The sequence below is a fragment of the Poecilia reticulata genome, linkage group LG19 (genome assembly GCF_000633615.1).
Source record: "Poecilia reticulata strain Guanapo linkage group LG19, Guppy_female_1.0+MT, whole genome shotgun sequence".
Lineage (NCBI taxonomy): Eukaryota > Metazoa > Chordata > Actinopteri > Cyprinodontiformes > Poeciliidae > Poecilia > Poecilia reticulata.
The window spans coordinates 15,290,784-15,307,672 of NC_024349.1; the positions used below are offsets into that span (position 1 = coordinate 15,290,784).

The following is a 16,889-nucleotide window of genomic DNA, read 5'->3' on the forward strand; positions in this document are numbered from 1 at the left end:
GCGATCTGGACAGTCTTTTCCCTCTTTGCCCCAAAGAGACGAGATGCCTGTGATTTCCAAAAAACAATTTGAAATGTGGACTCGTCAGTCCATCTCAGATGAGATCGGGCCAAGAGAATCCAGCATTGTTTCTGGGTGTTGTTGACATGCGGCTTTCGCTTTTGACGGTGGATTTTTAACTTGCGTTGTTTGCCCATAGTGATGAACTGTGTTCACTGACAACGGTTTTCTGAAATGTTCCTGAGCCCATGTGGTGAGATTCATGCATTCAGTGTTGGTTTTCAGCCTTGTYGCTTACTTGCRGAGATTTCTCCAGGTTTTCTGAATCTTTAGATCATATTATGGACAGCAGATGAAGAAATYCCCTTTTTTTTTTAGAATTGTAATGTTGGGAAACATTGTTTTTAAGCTGTTGGACTGTTTGTCCAGTTTTTCACAGACTAGTGAACCTCGCCGTATTCTTGCTTGTGAATTACTGAGCTCATTGTGGATGCTCCCTCTATATCCCACCAGGACACTCGCTTGTTTCCAACTGACCTGGTAATCTGTGGAATGTTCAAAACRAGTGTTTTCTGACCATTCCTAAATTTCCCAGTCTTTTGTTGCCCCTGTCCTGAATGTGTTTCAGGCATCAAATTCCAAATGAGTGAATATTTGCAAAACATTTGAACATTAACTATCTTGTAGTGAATGTAGTATKCATCATATTCTGTTCTTATACATACAAGAACAGACTGTGTGTATTTCCATATACATAAATATATGTCTATATATTTGTATGCAGTTGAGGTCAAAGCTATTAGCCACCCTATAAAATTTTATTAAGTTTTATACTTTTTCAATAGAGCTTTTCCAAGCCTGCTATCTATTTTGGATGCTTACATGAATTTACTTTGCACACAGAAACAAGATTTTCCTTTAAAAAATGCTCTTTTTTTATTGAATTATACAATAGCTAAAAATRATTGATTAWGGTCTAATTATGTTACATTACAAAGACCTSGCATATTARCTAGGRCGTGTAAGCAATACATTTATTGTCTTCCATCATTTGCTTCATTTTTTTYATTCTATCTTTGTGTTAKTTTTTGCCGCACTTCAGTTGTCCATTCTCTTGTTTTTGCTCTGACTTGAGACCTCGCTCCAGTAGTGGGCTTTTTTTGTTTTGTTTTGACTTCCGCCGTGYGGAGGCTTTCTTCGTGTTTGACTAGCGCAAGGGATCGGAATTTCACAGAACAGAGCACTTTCAGAATGGCAAAGGGCCCAATTTTGAACTAAAAGAACACAAGGTAGCAATGTGAGCTGAATCTGATGGGTCAATATGTTGTGGTATTTTATCGAATCCGCTCCGTCTTCTTGWAGTCTCTATAAATATTTATTATCATCACACCGGGTTGCAAAAAGTCAGGAGTCAAACCAAGGAGCATCTAACGAATATGCTTCAGTAGGTTGCTGGCGTTTATGAATATTCAATATTAATTCATGGAGATAAATATACTTCTGAAGCTTATCTCTCTCGTTTTGATATCTGTTGTGTGTCTTTGATGTATCACCCACGATTACATTTTAATAGGAGCAGATGAGTTCACAATCAAAGAAAAAAAAAATGACGGTCTTTGCTGCTCYTCTAGATTGACATAAAAATAAATCTGGATGGGTCATAGCTTCCCTTGCATAAACAACATCCTGTTAATTAGGTTAAATTTACAGAGTATATACTGCAGTCACGTGCAAAAAGTTTTTCTGTCTCTTCGTCCACCAAAGAAAATGAAGTTGAAGTTCTGATTTGTGTCTCAAGTAAAATAGTTTCTTAGACCATCAGATTCTTATTTGAAARGTAKTTTTGGAGAGATCTCATTGCTATTGTTCCAGGACATTTGGAACAATATCAGACAAAAGTATCATAGATTCTTCACCATTCTTAACAGTGGACATGACAAAATTTCCTCATGGACGTTCCTGGGTTTTACATCTAATTTAACTCCAGGTAAGCCCATAAATGTATCCACCTCCTGGCAATATGCAGTGGAAGATGCAAGATGAAGATTAATAAAAAAGCATTAAAGTCATCTGCTAAAGTCATAAGTACAGCAAAAAACTACATAAAATAGAGTCTGCCTATGATTAAATTACTCCAGTAAGGGAAATTATATATATATATAAAAGCTTTCTTTTTTTAATCAAGAACAGTTACTGAAACTGTTTAACTTGTAGAAATATATTTAGCTTTTCAACCTTCATCAAAACATGAATGGAAATACTTGAACAATGTTCTAGTTTACTCCATTTTGCGTCATAAATGTGCCACAYCAGCGAGTCCTGCCACTTTCTACATGGCTCTAAATGAGAAGTTGAGATAAAAGATAATTTATCATGTTTGGCAACCCTTTCATGTTGCCAAACATGCTTTGAATTGGGCCCCTATTTATTTAGCCATCCAGACTTCTATAAAAGTGTTTCGATGCCTTCAGTTGTCAGGGCCTGAGGAAATGCACCTGTAGAGAATAATTTACAACCAGCGATATTTCAATTGCAACGCAGCTGAAATATTTTTAAACTTGCGGAGCCATATCACAGCAGCAGGTTCTGAATTTTAATTGATGAACAAATACATGAGAGATAAAAGTCRAGATGGAAAATTGTCATTGTTTTCTGATCTACATTTCAGAAACAGCACATCGAACACAGCACATCCAGAGTGAACTGGTCAGATGCTCCATCCTTATATATCCTGCTGTTTCATTGTATAGGAACCCTTTAAAATAAAGCTCATGCTCTTATTGCCCTTAGTCAGTCCACATTAGCAGAGGATGAGCCGTGATACMAATTACAGTTCATCTTTCTCACAGAAACAAACCTTAAATATCTTACAACCTTAAAAGAAAACTGTACCCTACAGACTGCTGTGCATTTAAATTCCTTTTAGAAAGCGGTGGAATTAAGCCATTACTTCCACAAGTAGTACATCTAAATCTATAACTGGTAGAGAGGCTTATAAATCATCTTTTGTCCCTCACTTTGTTTAACTTTCATCTCATATATTCATCCTCATTCCTTCACTCTTATCCTTCTACCTCCAGTGAGTTTTTGCCGTGGCGGGATAGAGGAACCAAATATCAGCACTATAGATCATTTTGACAGTTTAATTTCAATGCCTGATTATCAGTCAATTTGATAATTATACTATCCAACCATCCAATTAATGTGTTCTATATTTACAATGATGATCAAGTAAGCTCTCCATTTTTACACCGTTTATAAAGGATGAGCTATTGGAACCAAGAGGGAGGCTGACAGCTTCCCTCCGAGGCGCCTTTGATTGAGATATAAAAATCGGCGTCGCCGCCACGTTCGCCCTCCAGAGACGTTCCACCGGCCTGCCTCCACCCGTGCCTTCACACTCAACAGAGCATGTTGGAGGAATCGCAACAAGAGGGGAAAGACGGAGCGAAACGGAGCAGAGTCAAAAGGATGATCAAAGGATTTCACACCTCCTCCTTGGCGCCTCTCCTCTGGTGTCTGCTTCGGCGCAGCTCAGAGGGTGAGCGGTGCGCTGTGCCAGTGAGTTACTGACACAGAAACACACGGAGCACCAAGACGCAGGACCGGCGCTTCATAACTTCATGCCTCGCTCGCTCTCCGCTGTTAGCTGGGCGTCGCGGTCTCTCTGTGAGCGAGTCAAAAATCAAGCAGCACAAGCAGCAGTGCATCGTGGGGGATTAAGTACCCGCAAATGGGACGTGGTGAGGAAGGAGTTTTCATCTGAAGTGTGAAAGGCTTTTCTAATGCAAGATGCAATGAATATTATTGGGGTTTTATGTGATGGACCAGCAATAAACTCAAACAGAAGTCTACAACTGTTAAATAAAGATATAAAAAGTGTGGTTTGAATTTGCATTCAACACCTCAAGTCAATACTTGCCATTTAAGGTCGACTGCGATACATCGTAGCCACTTTTCATATGTAGAGACTTTGACATTTTATACTTGGTAAAATAAATCAAGCTCAGTCTGGATAGAGAGTTTTTGTGGACATCAGTTGTGAAGTCAAGCCTCCACTGGGTTTAGATCTGGAAATTGACTGGGTCATTTTGACACAGGAACATGCTTTGATCTAAAGCAGTGGTTCCCAAATCTGGACCTTAAGTATCCCCATCCTGTATGTTTTAGATGCGTCTCCATTTTTCAGTTCAATCTCACATCTTCCCTAACGCCGCCAAAGAAAAGCATCCATGGTTCCTTGTCCTGCTACCGCCTTGTTCCACTGTGCTCAAAACAATGTGCAGCATTAGTTTTCCACCACCTGCAGTAAAGCCAAAAAGTTACATTCCAGCCTCTGAACACCTTCGGCACATTTGCTTCATCTCCTCTGCATTGTTAACTGGAAACGTCAATTATTTCAAAATAGCTTTCTACTTTTCACTTYTCTATTTTTGCCAGTTTTGTGGAGCGTGTCACTAATAGTCGCCGTTTCAACAGATTGTCCTACCTGAGCTCTGAATCTGTGCRGCTCTTTCTGCAAAGTGTGCGTGACGAGGTCCCAGGCTTTGTTTGTGGAATATATTTTTAACAGCTGAATAAGTTMAATAATCAACTGTAAAATGTATCATGTAAAAGGTTTTGAAAAAATGCYACATGCTTGCTTTGTGTGAGAATCATGAAAAAAAGAAAAATAATAATAATAAATGTTCTTGGTTGAGGATATCTCCCACACTGTATCATCATGTGTAAATTTGTTCTTCATAGGGGAAAAAAAGTAAATGTGAAATTTAGGAGTGGGTGTCCTTCATTCAGGTGTTATTTTTTTATCAACCTTATTTAGAAGCACAATGTCTTTTTACAAACTGTCCTATAATCCTAATTTTCTTGTTCCCCTAATTTTCCCACAGATGATGTGCCTCCCTATTTCAAGACGGAACCAGTGCGCAGCCAGCTGCACCTGGAGCGCAACCGCTTGGTGCTGACCTGCATGGCGGAGGGAAGCTGGCCGCTGGAGTTTAAATGGATCCACAACACCACGGAGCTGACGCGATTCTCACTGGAATACAGGTGAGTGCAAAGTCAATTAGAAATGATTGGAATCGTCATCTATGTTGCCATAAATTGAATTTATCTACCCAACCAYTTTAACAGTTTCATCCATTGTGAATGGAGATGGGAGCTTTTGCTCGAGATAATCAGGCTTCTGTCGGCAAAGACTGATTTCTGGTTTTCCTTCATTTCCACTCTTCCTGCTCTAATTTAACTTGATTCCTCTTTTCCTTTAAAGAAAAACTAACACTTTAGACTTGTTTGTGTAAGCTTTGTTTTAATCCACAAATTAAATGTAGAACACTTCAACCATTAAAGATAAATAAAGTGCTGTTTGTCCTTTATAAGATAATGTGTTTGGAATCCAAGGGGGAAAAGATTATCTGATTTAATGCATTAAAGCAAAATATAAGAGAACATGTTGTTTTGTTTATCCCATTACAAGATATAAAAACAGAAGTGGCAGCAGTACAGTAGACTCTTTTAAAATGCAATGCCTACAAATTTTAATCAATATTTTTGAGGTGATTGTGAGAATATATACATATAAATTATGATTCTGAACGTAATAATTTATTTACTGTGCTTTATGAAATTAGTCAATTTACAATTTATGTATTTTATGACTTTTGAAGCAGTTCAAATGTGGCATATGTGTTTTATAGTTAATACTAAAAGGATTCTTATCCCATCTCACTTTGGATTTACAATGATTTAATTTTATCCGCATGTGTTTTTCTACCTGGGTACAGTATTAATTGGATTTTTGGATTGAGGATTTGTTTGAAATCTGGAGGGGGCTAACAATTAGGGATCTCAAAAATCCTCAAAAAACTGGAGTTCATAACCGAGGAAGCTGAAACTCCAATGGAAACATCCAAAACACTTTTCTGACAATGAATTCTTCCATTGATTAGTGTTTTTTTATTATCGTTTTTAAAAAGGAGGGGGAAAAATTCTAGCTACCTTTTCATGAAGTAATTTAAAAATAAGGTTTTTTTTGTTTTTTTTTTCAAAAATGTATTTTTGTTATTAAAGAGCCTTAAATATAAGCCCCTCCCATCCCTCTTTAGCAGTGCCCAAGTGACATTGTCCAAACCCACCGGTAACCTGTCTTTTTTCTGCCTCACATCAGATAAAGAAACTCATCAAAATGTCATTTGATGAGTTTGAGCAGATGTGTGTTGCTGAGGTCTGAAACTTGTTACGTTCTTTTAATAGTTCACCATTCGTTTAAAGTCTCAGGCATTTCTGACTCAACAGCCTCATAACGGACCTTGAATATTGAAATGTACTGAAAATTTGACTCCCGTTGGTGCATTTGTCTCGCAACTTCACACTGCAATCAGCTAACCCATGCCCTTTACGTTGAAACTTTATGTATTGTATTTAGATCATGCTGATTAACTCTCCCTTTAGATCTTATACATCTAGCATGTTTTAAGATTAAGCTTATCTGAAATTAATGTGATAAAAAAAAGTGAAATTGCATCTCCATGTGTTAAACCCTTTTGTCACCTTCAAAAGTTTTGTAGTTAGTTTTCTACATTTCCACTCACCATTGCGATACCGCGTATGTACATTATCAAAGCGAGCTTTACTGTTTTATCAGACATTTGCCAAATAAATAATGACTTTCGATTTAGCTTTTCTATTTTTATTGCCTTTGCCTCACTCCGGGCTCGGTGACCTCCATCACTGTCTCTGGAGAGGCTGCAAACAAGCAGGAGGCGTGAATGAGGGTTAGGGTAGCAGATAAACCGCCTTTAATGGTAACTGGAAGATCCTAATCATGTGGCAAACATTGCTCTTATCTTGGGCAACAGTGTGTCTGCACCGTGAGCTTCCGCTGCAGTGTAAATGGAGCACTGGAGGGCCGAAGGAGAGCTTGCCGACACACGGCTGATCTTAGCTGAGCCGTCGTGCTCATATGTGAGGGAGCAAATGAATGTGGGGGGGAAAAAAAAAAAAAAAAAGAGGCTGGACATACAAGAAGCATCCGCCTTGTCGATGGAGCACCTTTCTCTGGAGATGGATAAGACCAGAGTGGACGGAGGCGGCAGCTGGGTAGGAAGGGCAGGAGTGACGCACGTACAGTATGCCTGAACAATTGATTCGAATGGACTGTACTTGAAAACAACACAATCCGCTGGAGCTTCAGCGCCAATTCAACTGGGATTCTGGGTGGATGACTGAGTGGTGGAATACGTTTTTAAGGAAGCTCTCAACAGGCACGAAGCAAAGCTTGATTAGAGAGCAGAAGTGTTCATACCCTTTGAGCTTTATCACTATGTGATACATTAAAACCACAAGGTGAACCTCTGCCCTAGTTTATAGTTTTTTTGCTAAATCCCGCTAGGCTTACCTCCATCCATCTTTCCATAAACTCTGACAAGCTTCTCTTTGTTATGATCCCACAACCATTTCTCACTATAATAATAATGTATTTGGAATGATATGCAATGTTTTTTGGGTTTTTTTTTTCCCTGCACTGCGTATGATATGGCTTTCAGATTATTTCGATAGCCTTGTCTGTGTAGATTGCTCTTTCCGATTTCAGGTGATGGATTGAACGGTGCTCTGTGGGATGTTTAAAGCAGAGGTCATTGCTTTATAAGCTAACCTTGGTCCACGTTTCTTTAGCACAAAACCCCTACCATTTTAAGATGCAACTTTTAATATCCAATATGGGTAACTGGAAGCACTTAGTTGTATTGGTTTTTATTTATGGGCGTCAGGGGAAAGAGGTCTGAATATAAAACCATGGCTAACCTCTCAGATTTTTCTCTGACTTCAGAAACAATGTTTCATTAGTACATGTAACCATTAGGCAATACAGTCACAGATAATGGTAGTGTCTCACTGTTTTAAAAGACAAATAAAATATGCTGATATCGAAAACGGCAGTGTGTATCGATGTCCTGGTTTATTAAATAAATTGACTTCGTGATATATTACGTTGTGTACAACTGTGCCTGAGGGCAGCCTCGTCTTCATACTCTTCCTCATTCCTCAAGTCTGCCTTTTTGTTTGTGCCAAGAGAGTATTTGAGCAGCACAGACCCCCATATTAATGAGGTTATGGATAAGGTCCCCGGTGCTGAGTGCTGCTTTAAATATTGACACCGTGCGACTTGACCTTGTGTCCTCTGGCGAGCGATCGATACTGCAAGGCCTGCGTGGGCATTATTATTCAACGCATAGGCAGGCGAGTGAGACAGAAAGTGTTCTGGAGGAGGAAAGCGAGTGGGTCCAGTGTAAGGAACGCGGCTCTCAGGAGAGATCTGGATTAGCATTGACTGCTGTCACTCAAGAGTACCTGCACACAATGTTTGTCCAGCATTCTGCTGTCTCTGCCACCTCCTCCACCCCACCCACTTTAAGCAATTTTATAGATCGTGCACCAATTTAACTGTTCAACTTTGTCACAATTACGGGATTAACATCAGAGGGGATGATCGCTTGAGAAATATCCTGTGCACGAGTCGTTGGCAGATCGATAAGTGCGCAACTACAGATCACTGCAACTTTCTGTCTGGGGACTAAGACCTATGGGGTTAGGCCCTGGTACTTTGCTCGTCTTTATTCTGCCAGTTAACCTAGAACCTTAATTAAGAGAGTTAATTATTAATAAAATCTCAAGAGGTGATTTTGTTTGTCAATTGGTTCTTGGCTGGATTGCTGAACTGTGAGGGCTCTCCTTGCACGAGAAGGAAGCTTTTTCTTTTCTTTGTTTGTACTTCATTGTAGAAAATGAAAAAAAATAAAATAAACAATTTTGAATGAGATGGAACAAACACAAAGGAAGAGGTTTGAAACCATAGCAGACTAAATTCATGCTGATGGACTTTTGATGTTTATCTGCCAGCTCATTTTTTTCCTTGTTGTCAGTGTTTGAGGAGAGAATACCCCCCCCCCCATCCCCCACAGTACAACTGCAACAAAAGAAGAGCTTTTAACCATCAAAGAAAAAAAAAATTATTAAAAAAAAAAAAAAAAGATTAACACTTTGACAGCTAAAGTAATCGAGTGTCACTTTTGTGTCTCTGGTAATAACTTGTCTCTGTAAATTAAATGTGGCGATATCTTCTGAAATATTCATTGGAGACATTTGTACAATTTCCAAATCAAGGAACGGGTAGGTGCTCCAGGCAAATATATAGATTAGTTTAAAGTCGTGTATTTGCTGAAAAGACCTACTTCAATCCTCTCTTCGCACTTTTGATTTCCCTTTCATCCTCCGTCTTTGTTCATTCTCTCTGCCTCGGTTTAATCCACTTATATGTGAACTACCATCAAGCATCCTAAACAGGTATAATTTCATGGTAGCACTGAACATATTAACACAAGTTCAAAACAATAGTATTCCACGTCTTAAGGGAAGAAATGACAGACCCAGCTCGCTAACTGGATAAAGATGAGGGAAGAGCAGGAGGAAAACAGAAGCAGATGTCAGCATGTGTGTGCATAGTATTTTTTATTTATTTTTTTGCCTTTCTACTTTATCTGATGAAGTGACAGTCACAATAGATTTTCAGGATTTCTGCGTTTTCACTAGCAATAAACCCCTACTTATCTGACATCAAACAAAATTTTGTTATAAACTCTTAAAAATGTGATTGCATCTGGACTAGAGTGTTGCTAAAAACTTAAATCCCAGAAGAAAAACGTTTATGTGAGTATACTGAACTTAATGTGGCTACGGATGAATTCCATGCTATATTTCACTGTTTTTGAATTATGAGAAATAATCACCGGAACCGCCACCCAGCCCCCCCTCCAAAAAAAAAAACAAAAAACACTGCTCTGTTTCGGATATGCTACGTTGGGTATTTAATTAAAGCTATTTTTGAGTTAGAAACATTCAATGAACAAGCTTGGTGACAAAAACAGAGACTTTTGTAGTGTCAATAGTTCATCTTTTTTGCTGTGGAATTCTTTTCTCTTTTTTTTTGCAAATGATTTATAATGTTTGGGAATCTTGTTCATTGGCCTTCTTGATATCCTTTAGATGTACATAAGGTGTATCTTGTAAGTTTGTGTAGGCTGGGCACCGCAGTATGGTGCATGACGCTCTAATAAATAAATCAAATGAAATCAAAAATCTTTGCCTAATAAAAAAAATTATTTTGTCCCATCATCTTTCTGGGATCGGTGAAACATGTAGCTTTGGCTTCTGTAACTGAAATATCTCCACTTTTACAAAACTTTAGTTTGTGCTCCAACAACAGTTCATTTTTTCTTTTTTAGATGTCCTGCTTCATGTGAAACAAGAAATAAAAACATTTCAACAGAAAAACATATTAGGACAATAAAGCATTATCTGACCAACTGATTGGGAATTTTTAGGGTTTTTCAACTTGTCATCACGGTAGCTCTATTACCGTCAGTCTAGTTTTTACAGAAGCGCAAGAGCAGCATCCAGTCGCAGTACATCAAGTCAACACATCAGGACACAGCTTGGATGCAGCATTTCTCCCTGGATGCCTCTAATGGATTCCTGGCCATAACTAAAAAAAAAAAAAAGCCCATTTTCTGTCTCCCCACTTTCTTCTTTACAGCCTCCAGACACAATAGATTTTCTTTTTAACTTTCTTTCCTCTCTTTTACTCTTGCACTTCATCACTCTTTGTTTTCTGTGCCTTAGAAGAATGAGTCAAAAGTCCAAGAACGAACAGGCTGTTGGTTTTATTATGTGCATCTACAATTACCAGTGCATCGCTTTGCTTTAGGCAGGTGTTGTGCTGGTAGGAGTCAGGTTTTGACAATGAATAACTATAATATTTGCTTAGGGCAATTATTAGTAAAACTAGTCAAGCAGTTTAGCAACAATTACTGTTTATAAATACATGCCTGATGAGGCAAATAATAGATAAAGGCATAAGTCTGACAATGGGTAAAACCTTGATGCAAGGCTGCACCACCCTATAGCCACACATTAACAGTGGCACAATTATTTACAACTTTTAAAACTCTTAGAAATGACATATAACTGAAGTGACTTTTGAGTTTATGCTGAAATATGAGGTATAACTAAAGGATTAATATGTGCACACCATGCCCACCATAGTGTGCTGAGGGTTCTGTTCTGATGTGGGCTTGTTTATCTCATGTTCTCATGAGACGCTTTGTAGTTCATGGCCTTTTAAAAAATAAAAAAATCTGTTCTCAACTCTCAGCAATTAAAACGAATTAGATTTAATTAGATGTAAAGCAACCTGTTCTTATGAACATTAGTTTCTTTCTGAATCGCAGAAAAAAGCTAATTATTTTTGCGAAGGTTGTAACGGCTGTGTATTAGATTGATTATGAACATAAAGATATATTTCTGGCATGTTTACATTATACCCTTTGGGTGTAAAAACCTCCTATTGCAGTTAGATCATAGGTGATAAAAAGTGTTTGATTATTATTTTTTTCATTAGTTTATATTTCTTTAACATCTCTTTTCATTTGTAGTGTATTGTAGTATTGTTTTTTTCATGTAAAGTGTCCTTGGGTGTCTTGAAAGCAGCTAACAAGTAAAATGCATTATTATTATTTTTTAATTATTATTATAAATCACAGCACAACAAATACACATCATTAGAAATATCAACAGAAAATATCAACACATAGCATTTGGTTTAGTTCCTTAAATATATACAAATACAAGGTGCTGTGGTGGCGCAGGGGTAAAGCGGCTGTCGCAGGTTCAAGTCCTGACCTGATGACCTTTGTCGCATGTCTTCCTCCTCCCTCATTACTGACCTTTCTAGCTGACCACTCTCAAATAAAAGCCAATAAAACCTTTTAAGAAGTGAATGTACAAGTACTCCTAGAAATGTTCAGACATCATTGTATTTTTGGGGGATTTTATTTGACAAATATACACAAATTAGTTCAAGTGTACAGAGAGTGAAGATTGGAAAATGTATGTGAACAGATATGATCGAGTCTTACCACAAATGTTTAGGTTTTGGAAAAAAATTTTGGTAGAAAAATCAGTCTTATTTTTTAGTAAACTCCTAAAAAAAATGAAGGTTTGTGGGATTATCCTGGACTCCAGACTCCATCCATCTCTGAAGCAACAGTGACAATCTTCCCTGTCTCAACTGAAGCAAAGTTGCACAATATGTCAAGCTTTAATAGAAACAGACACTTTTTTTTATATTAATTTGTAACATATTATAATTGCTTGTTAGCAGACTTAGCAATTAGTTATTTTCTTGGCACATTTCCATTCCAACTGAATAGAAATGGTTGCCACTGGTTACCCTTTCCGTTTCTTTTTCTGATAGTCACTTCCAAAAGATTAATGTCCCAGGTGATAAAGTTCAAATAATCTCAAACTGGTTTTCTTGAAATTAGCAAAAATTTCCACTTCAATAACCACCACAGTCACCAAATCTCAGTCTAATAGCACCTTTGGGATGTTGTGGATGTCGAGATTCACATCTTTAATTTGCATTTGACAAACCTGCGGTAATTGTGTGACGTTGCCATGACGATATGACTCAAAAACCCCTATGGGGAAGTTTTTTTTATCACCCTTTTAAATCTATGCTATGAAAATTTCTGGACTTCTTCCAAAGGGAACCCGACACTGGCAGAGTGCAGTAGTTGTATGACTTCATAATTAAAGTCAAGTTCAACATAATGAAAGTCATATCGACTTAGACAAGTCACTGTGACATTAACCTCATGATGACACCGGTGTCCTCGTGGACCCATCGACTTACATGTTAGCATTTTGAGGATGACGGTTAAGGGGTTAACACGAGAGAGAAAGCAGAATGCGCCTAATATAGTGGCCGAGAAGTAGATATTGACTTTCATTTTCAACCGGGATTTTAATTATGAGCTGCTCTCAGGGGTTTCTTCCTACTTTTGTCATTACAGAATATTTAAGAAAACTCTATAGAAATAGTTGATGAAAGTTTTCTTCAGCAGACTGTTGTCTCTGTGCGTTACCCTCCTAGAAGGATAACAGAAGAAACATGTAGTAGCTGCTCTCCTCAAAGCCTTTAGACAAATTACCACTATTGATTCCTAGTATCCTAAGGCAGAACACCTCTTCTACCCATCATGTTTAGTGTATGTAAGCTGTTATGAAGAATGAACGGAATAAAGACTTGTATAATTTACAGGAGATTTTGAACACGACTGAATGCGCTTTGGAAAGACGTCTTTTAAATGTCTGATGCACGCGGCATCGATTTGTTCTTACAGACATGCTTGTGCCTCAGTGAGTTACTGGAAACGCGTAGGTTTGATTTTCTGCCAATGTGCCAACAATTCAGTTGAACTAGTTGATCTGCGGTGTGGATATTTTAAGTGCTCTGTGAGATAACATAAGACATATAATCATTCTGTTAGAAAATCAGCAGCCTTCCATCTTCCATCATCCATAAAGTAAATAATTAGGCTGTCAAAACTGCTAATTTCCCACTGCACCTGCTTTTGTTTACGCGACACAAGCTGTTGAAAGTGACGTCGGCGTAAGAGAGCTCATTAAACAGAAGTAAAGAAGCATCAAACTGTTTTATGAGGGCAGYGGCCTTTCTGAAAGCACCAAACTACAGAATTAAAATAAAACATAACAAAAAATTAACAATTACAAGTTAGCGACCAGAGGTTGTCCTATGTTTCTGATTTTCATTTATTTTTTTTTTTTCCATGATGCAATTGCAGAATGATTGCACTTTTTTAGATCARGTTTCAAATTAATTGCTCTGTTTAGCTGAGAGGTTTTGAAACACCTGGATGAAAGGAAAAGTCTCAAGTGACAGCAATTGCATTTCCAGTGGAGACAAATATGTCATCCTCATTGCCTGATGSTTTTTTTTTCTTTTTTTTTTTTTACTGATCATTTGCTGTAATTGCAGTGTGGCTTCTAATGCTTGAAAATTGAAGTTTATAAAATKTAAAATTTAAGCTACCTCGGAAAAACAAAAAAAGAAATATCGGAACTAACCTTGGGAACTGGCARCAGACTTTAATGACAGATCATAGCCTTGCCACCTATCATCAGCCATCTCTATCTTTCTCTATTTTCATTATTCCGTCCTCCCTCTCCATCCCTCTCTGAGCTCATTCCTCCCTCTTTTCTCATGTCCCTCTATCCGTCTCCCTGCCACTCCTCCGTCTAATCATTTCTCCTGAGTGGGGCTAATTAAAGGGGATCTGACGGAGTGCGCTGACCACAGGAACATCAATCAATCCCTGTCCGACACAGCGAGCCTCCCCGCCGGCTCCTCCGACCTGCTGCCAACGCGCACAACTCCGCAAAGGTTAATTGTATTCATTATATAAGGGACGGAGTGAAAGAGGGAGGCAAAGAATGAGCGAGAACGCTATCTAAAGTCACCCTGAAGGTTCTGCCGCGTTGGTAAATTCTCTGTAGGCCACAGTAAGGTTAAACTTGGATCAACAACACCACCTGTCACCTGTTTACCTCTTAATCTTTCCGACTAAGACCTTTATGTGGTCMTGTAGTTTCATTCGCACGCCGCTCCATCAGCCACTCAACTTGCCTCTCTTCCTTCTCGGCAGAACACATATACATAATTGTATTAATTTAGCTGATGGAACATATGAAAGGAGTCACGCATCATTAATAGAAAATTCTGATTAGCTGATTAAGCCCTAACAGATTCATTTAGACCCTTGAATCCGACTGACGTTACTGGTAATGAGTTTTGATTCTGTTCATTTTTTATTTATTTTTTGTTAGATATATTAACAGCTTTTCAACACCCCCAGCCATTTGTCACCACACCCCTGTGTTGGTTTGATAGCTTCCGCTTTTAAAGCACAGATGAAGTATTTTTTTTTTTTTTTTATGGATTCAATTAAAAGTGTTGCACTTAACTGTCTTTTATTCGTTTACTAAATTTATTTGCCCAGATCAAATCTCGGGTATTCAGAACCATRGAMCTTTCTAATCTTTCCTTGCAGTWGAACCAAAATCTTCAACATATTTAATTGGGATTTTGTGTGATTTCCAACATGAAGTGCTGTTGTCACCTGTTGTCTTTGTTCCTTGTCTGGTCCTCGTCGTTTGCACCGTTGGTTGTACGCCTGTCTCCTGTTGCTGCTCATATTGGTTCCTCGTTGTCTTCCCTGCTACTTGTGTTTTTGGATTCTGTCTTTTTGTGGATTATTATCATTAAACATTATTTCTACATGACACCCTGGGCCCRCCGGCGTCTATCTCACCACTGACCTAACCAAATCATGACAGCTGGTCAATTAAGTTGAGAATAATGTAGCATTTTCTTCTTTATAAATAAAAATCCTAAATKTAYAGTGTGACTTCATAATGAGCCCCTCCTGTCCAATCCATCAGAAGTGACTTAGACATTAAATAGAAAGTACCTTCATGTCATTGAATCTGGGTTTAACTTCAGTATAACTASAGCTGTTCTTTGAAAATCTTAACCTATTGAGATGGTAAACAAACACCGTCAGGAAAACAAAGAAACACAGCAAACGAGTCAGATAAAAAATTACGGAGAATGTGGTGTCCATTCTCAGTCATCCAGGTCATGAAAATCCTAAGTGATTCAGCGGACTTCTTTGCTGGTTTCTTGAAACTGTTTCACCTCTCATCCAAAAGKCTATTTCAGTTCAAAGCATGGTTGGAAATAACAGGCATATAACTTGGTGTGGATTGCTTAAAAACAGCCCAGGGAGATGGATYAGGGCTGAAGAGTAGGCGTTAAGAAGATCAAATTTGAGTCCATTTCCTCCGTTTATTGTTGGTTTTTCAAGCTTATCATATAGATGGCGTCTTTCTTTTTTTTTTTCATTCAATCCACCCGCCATCCCTGTTCAACATATGAATATCGTTGTCATGTAAATAAACCGCTGGTTCTTCATCCAACAAAGAAGAGCAAATATCTTCATGAAACAAAAGAAGACTTCTTTCTTTACCTAACACTTAGGAATCATGTTTAGTTTCCACCAACTCATGATGAGCAGCGCAGCAAACATGTGCGAGAAGGATTTCTGCACATTGCCCTGARCACAGCATCACCAAGGTGGTGGCGGCAACATACTGTGAGAATTTTCTCCTCAGCAGGTAAAGAGAAACTGGTCAGACTTGATGGGAAGATGAATTGATGGAGAGTGCAGCTATGAAAGAAACGGAGCAGAGGTTTCACCTTCCAGCACAACAACAACATACAGAGTTACAACAAATTTAATAGTCCTATGTTAGAATCGCCAAGTCAAAGTGCAGACCTAAATCAAAAAGAGAAACATTTAGACGTGCCTCAAAAACAWAAAGCAATCGCGTGTCATGGGTAAATAGAGTTCATGGCAAAGAGATGAACAACAAAAAGTTAGTATTTTGACACAGACCTTTRAACGTCTTTCAGATGCTATTAACTTKGTAAAGAACTACATGTGTTGAATAAAAAACTGATTCTCAAATCAGACATTTGGAGACAAAAATAATATCAGAGACTGTTTATAATTTATATATAATTTCTACTCTTGCCAAACTTTTACTCTGTGAATGAACACATCCAGCTTGACTARTCACCCTCTACATTTGGTGGARACAATTAACATAACCGAGGTCRGCCTTTTTAGCATAATTATGTTTTCAAGTGGAGCYTTGGATCTGCATTTCCAACGTCTGAAACTGGGCTGTTGGCACGTTGTGAGGCACTTTCACATGTGAGTGGAAAAGCTAGCCAACAGGTGGCTGCTTTGAATGGGGGATTTAGTTTTTTGACACATGAATGATGAGTCCAGATTGATGCCAAAAGATGTACGTGAACTGAGTAAATAATGAAAACTATCTCTGCCTGCCCAGCATTCCACATCAGAAAATCAGATGAACAAATAACTTCTAAAGGGAAAAAAAAA

General features: G+C 38.2%; 1 protein-coding gene across 1 annotated transcript in view; it reads left to right on the top strand.

The window, feature by feature from the left end:
- sdk2b (sidekick cell adhesion molecule 2b) overlaps positions 1 to 16,889 on the top strand; it is a 312,139-nt gene that overhangs the window by 199,459 nt on the left and 95,791 nt on the right. Inside the window, exon 2 of the mRNA XM_017310701.1 lies at positions 4,890 to 5,049. Within this exon, the coding sequence (XP_017166190.1) occupies positions 4,890 to 5,049 (160 nt within the window). The remainder of the gene's footprint in view (positions 1 to 4,889; positions 5,050 to 16,889) is intronic.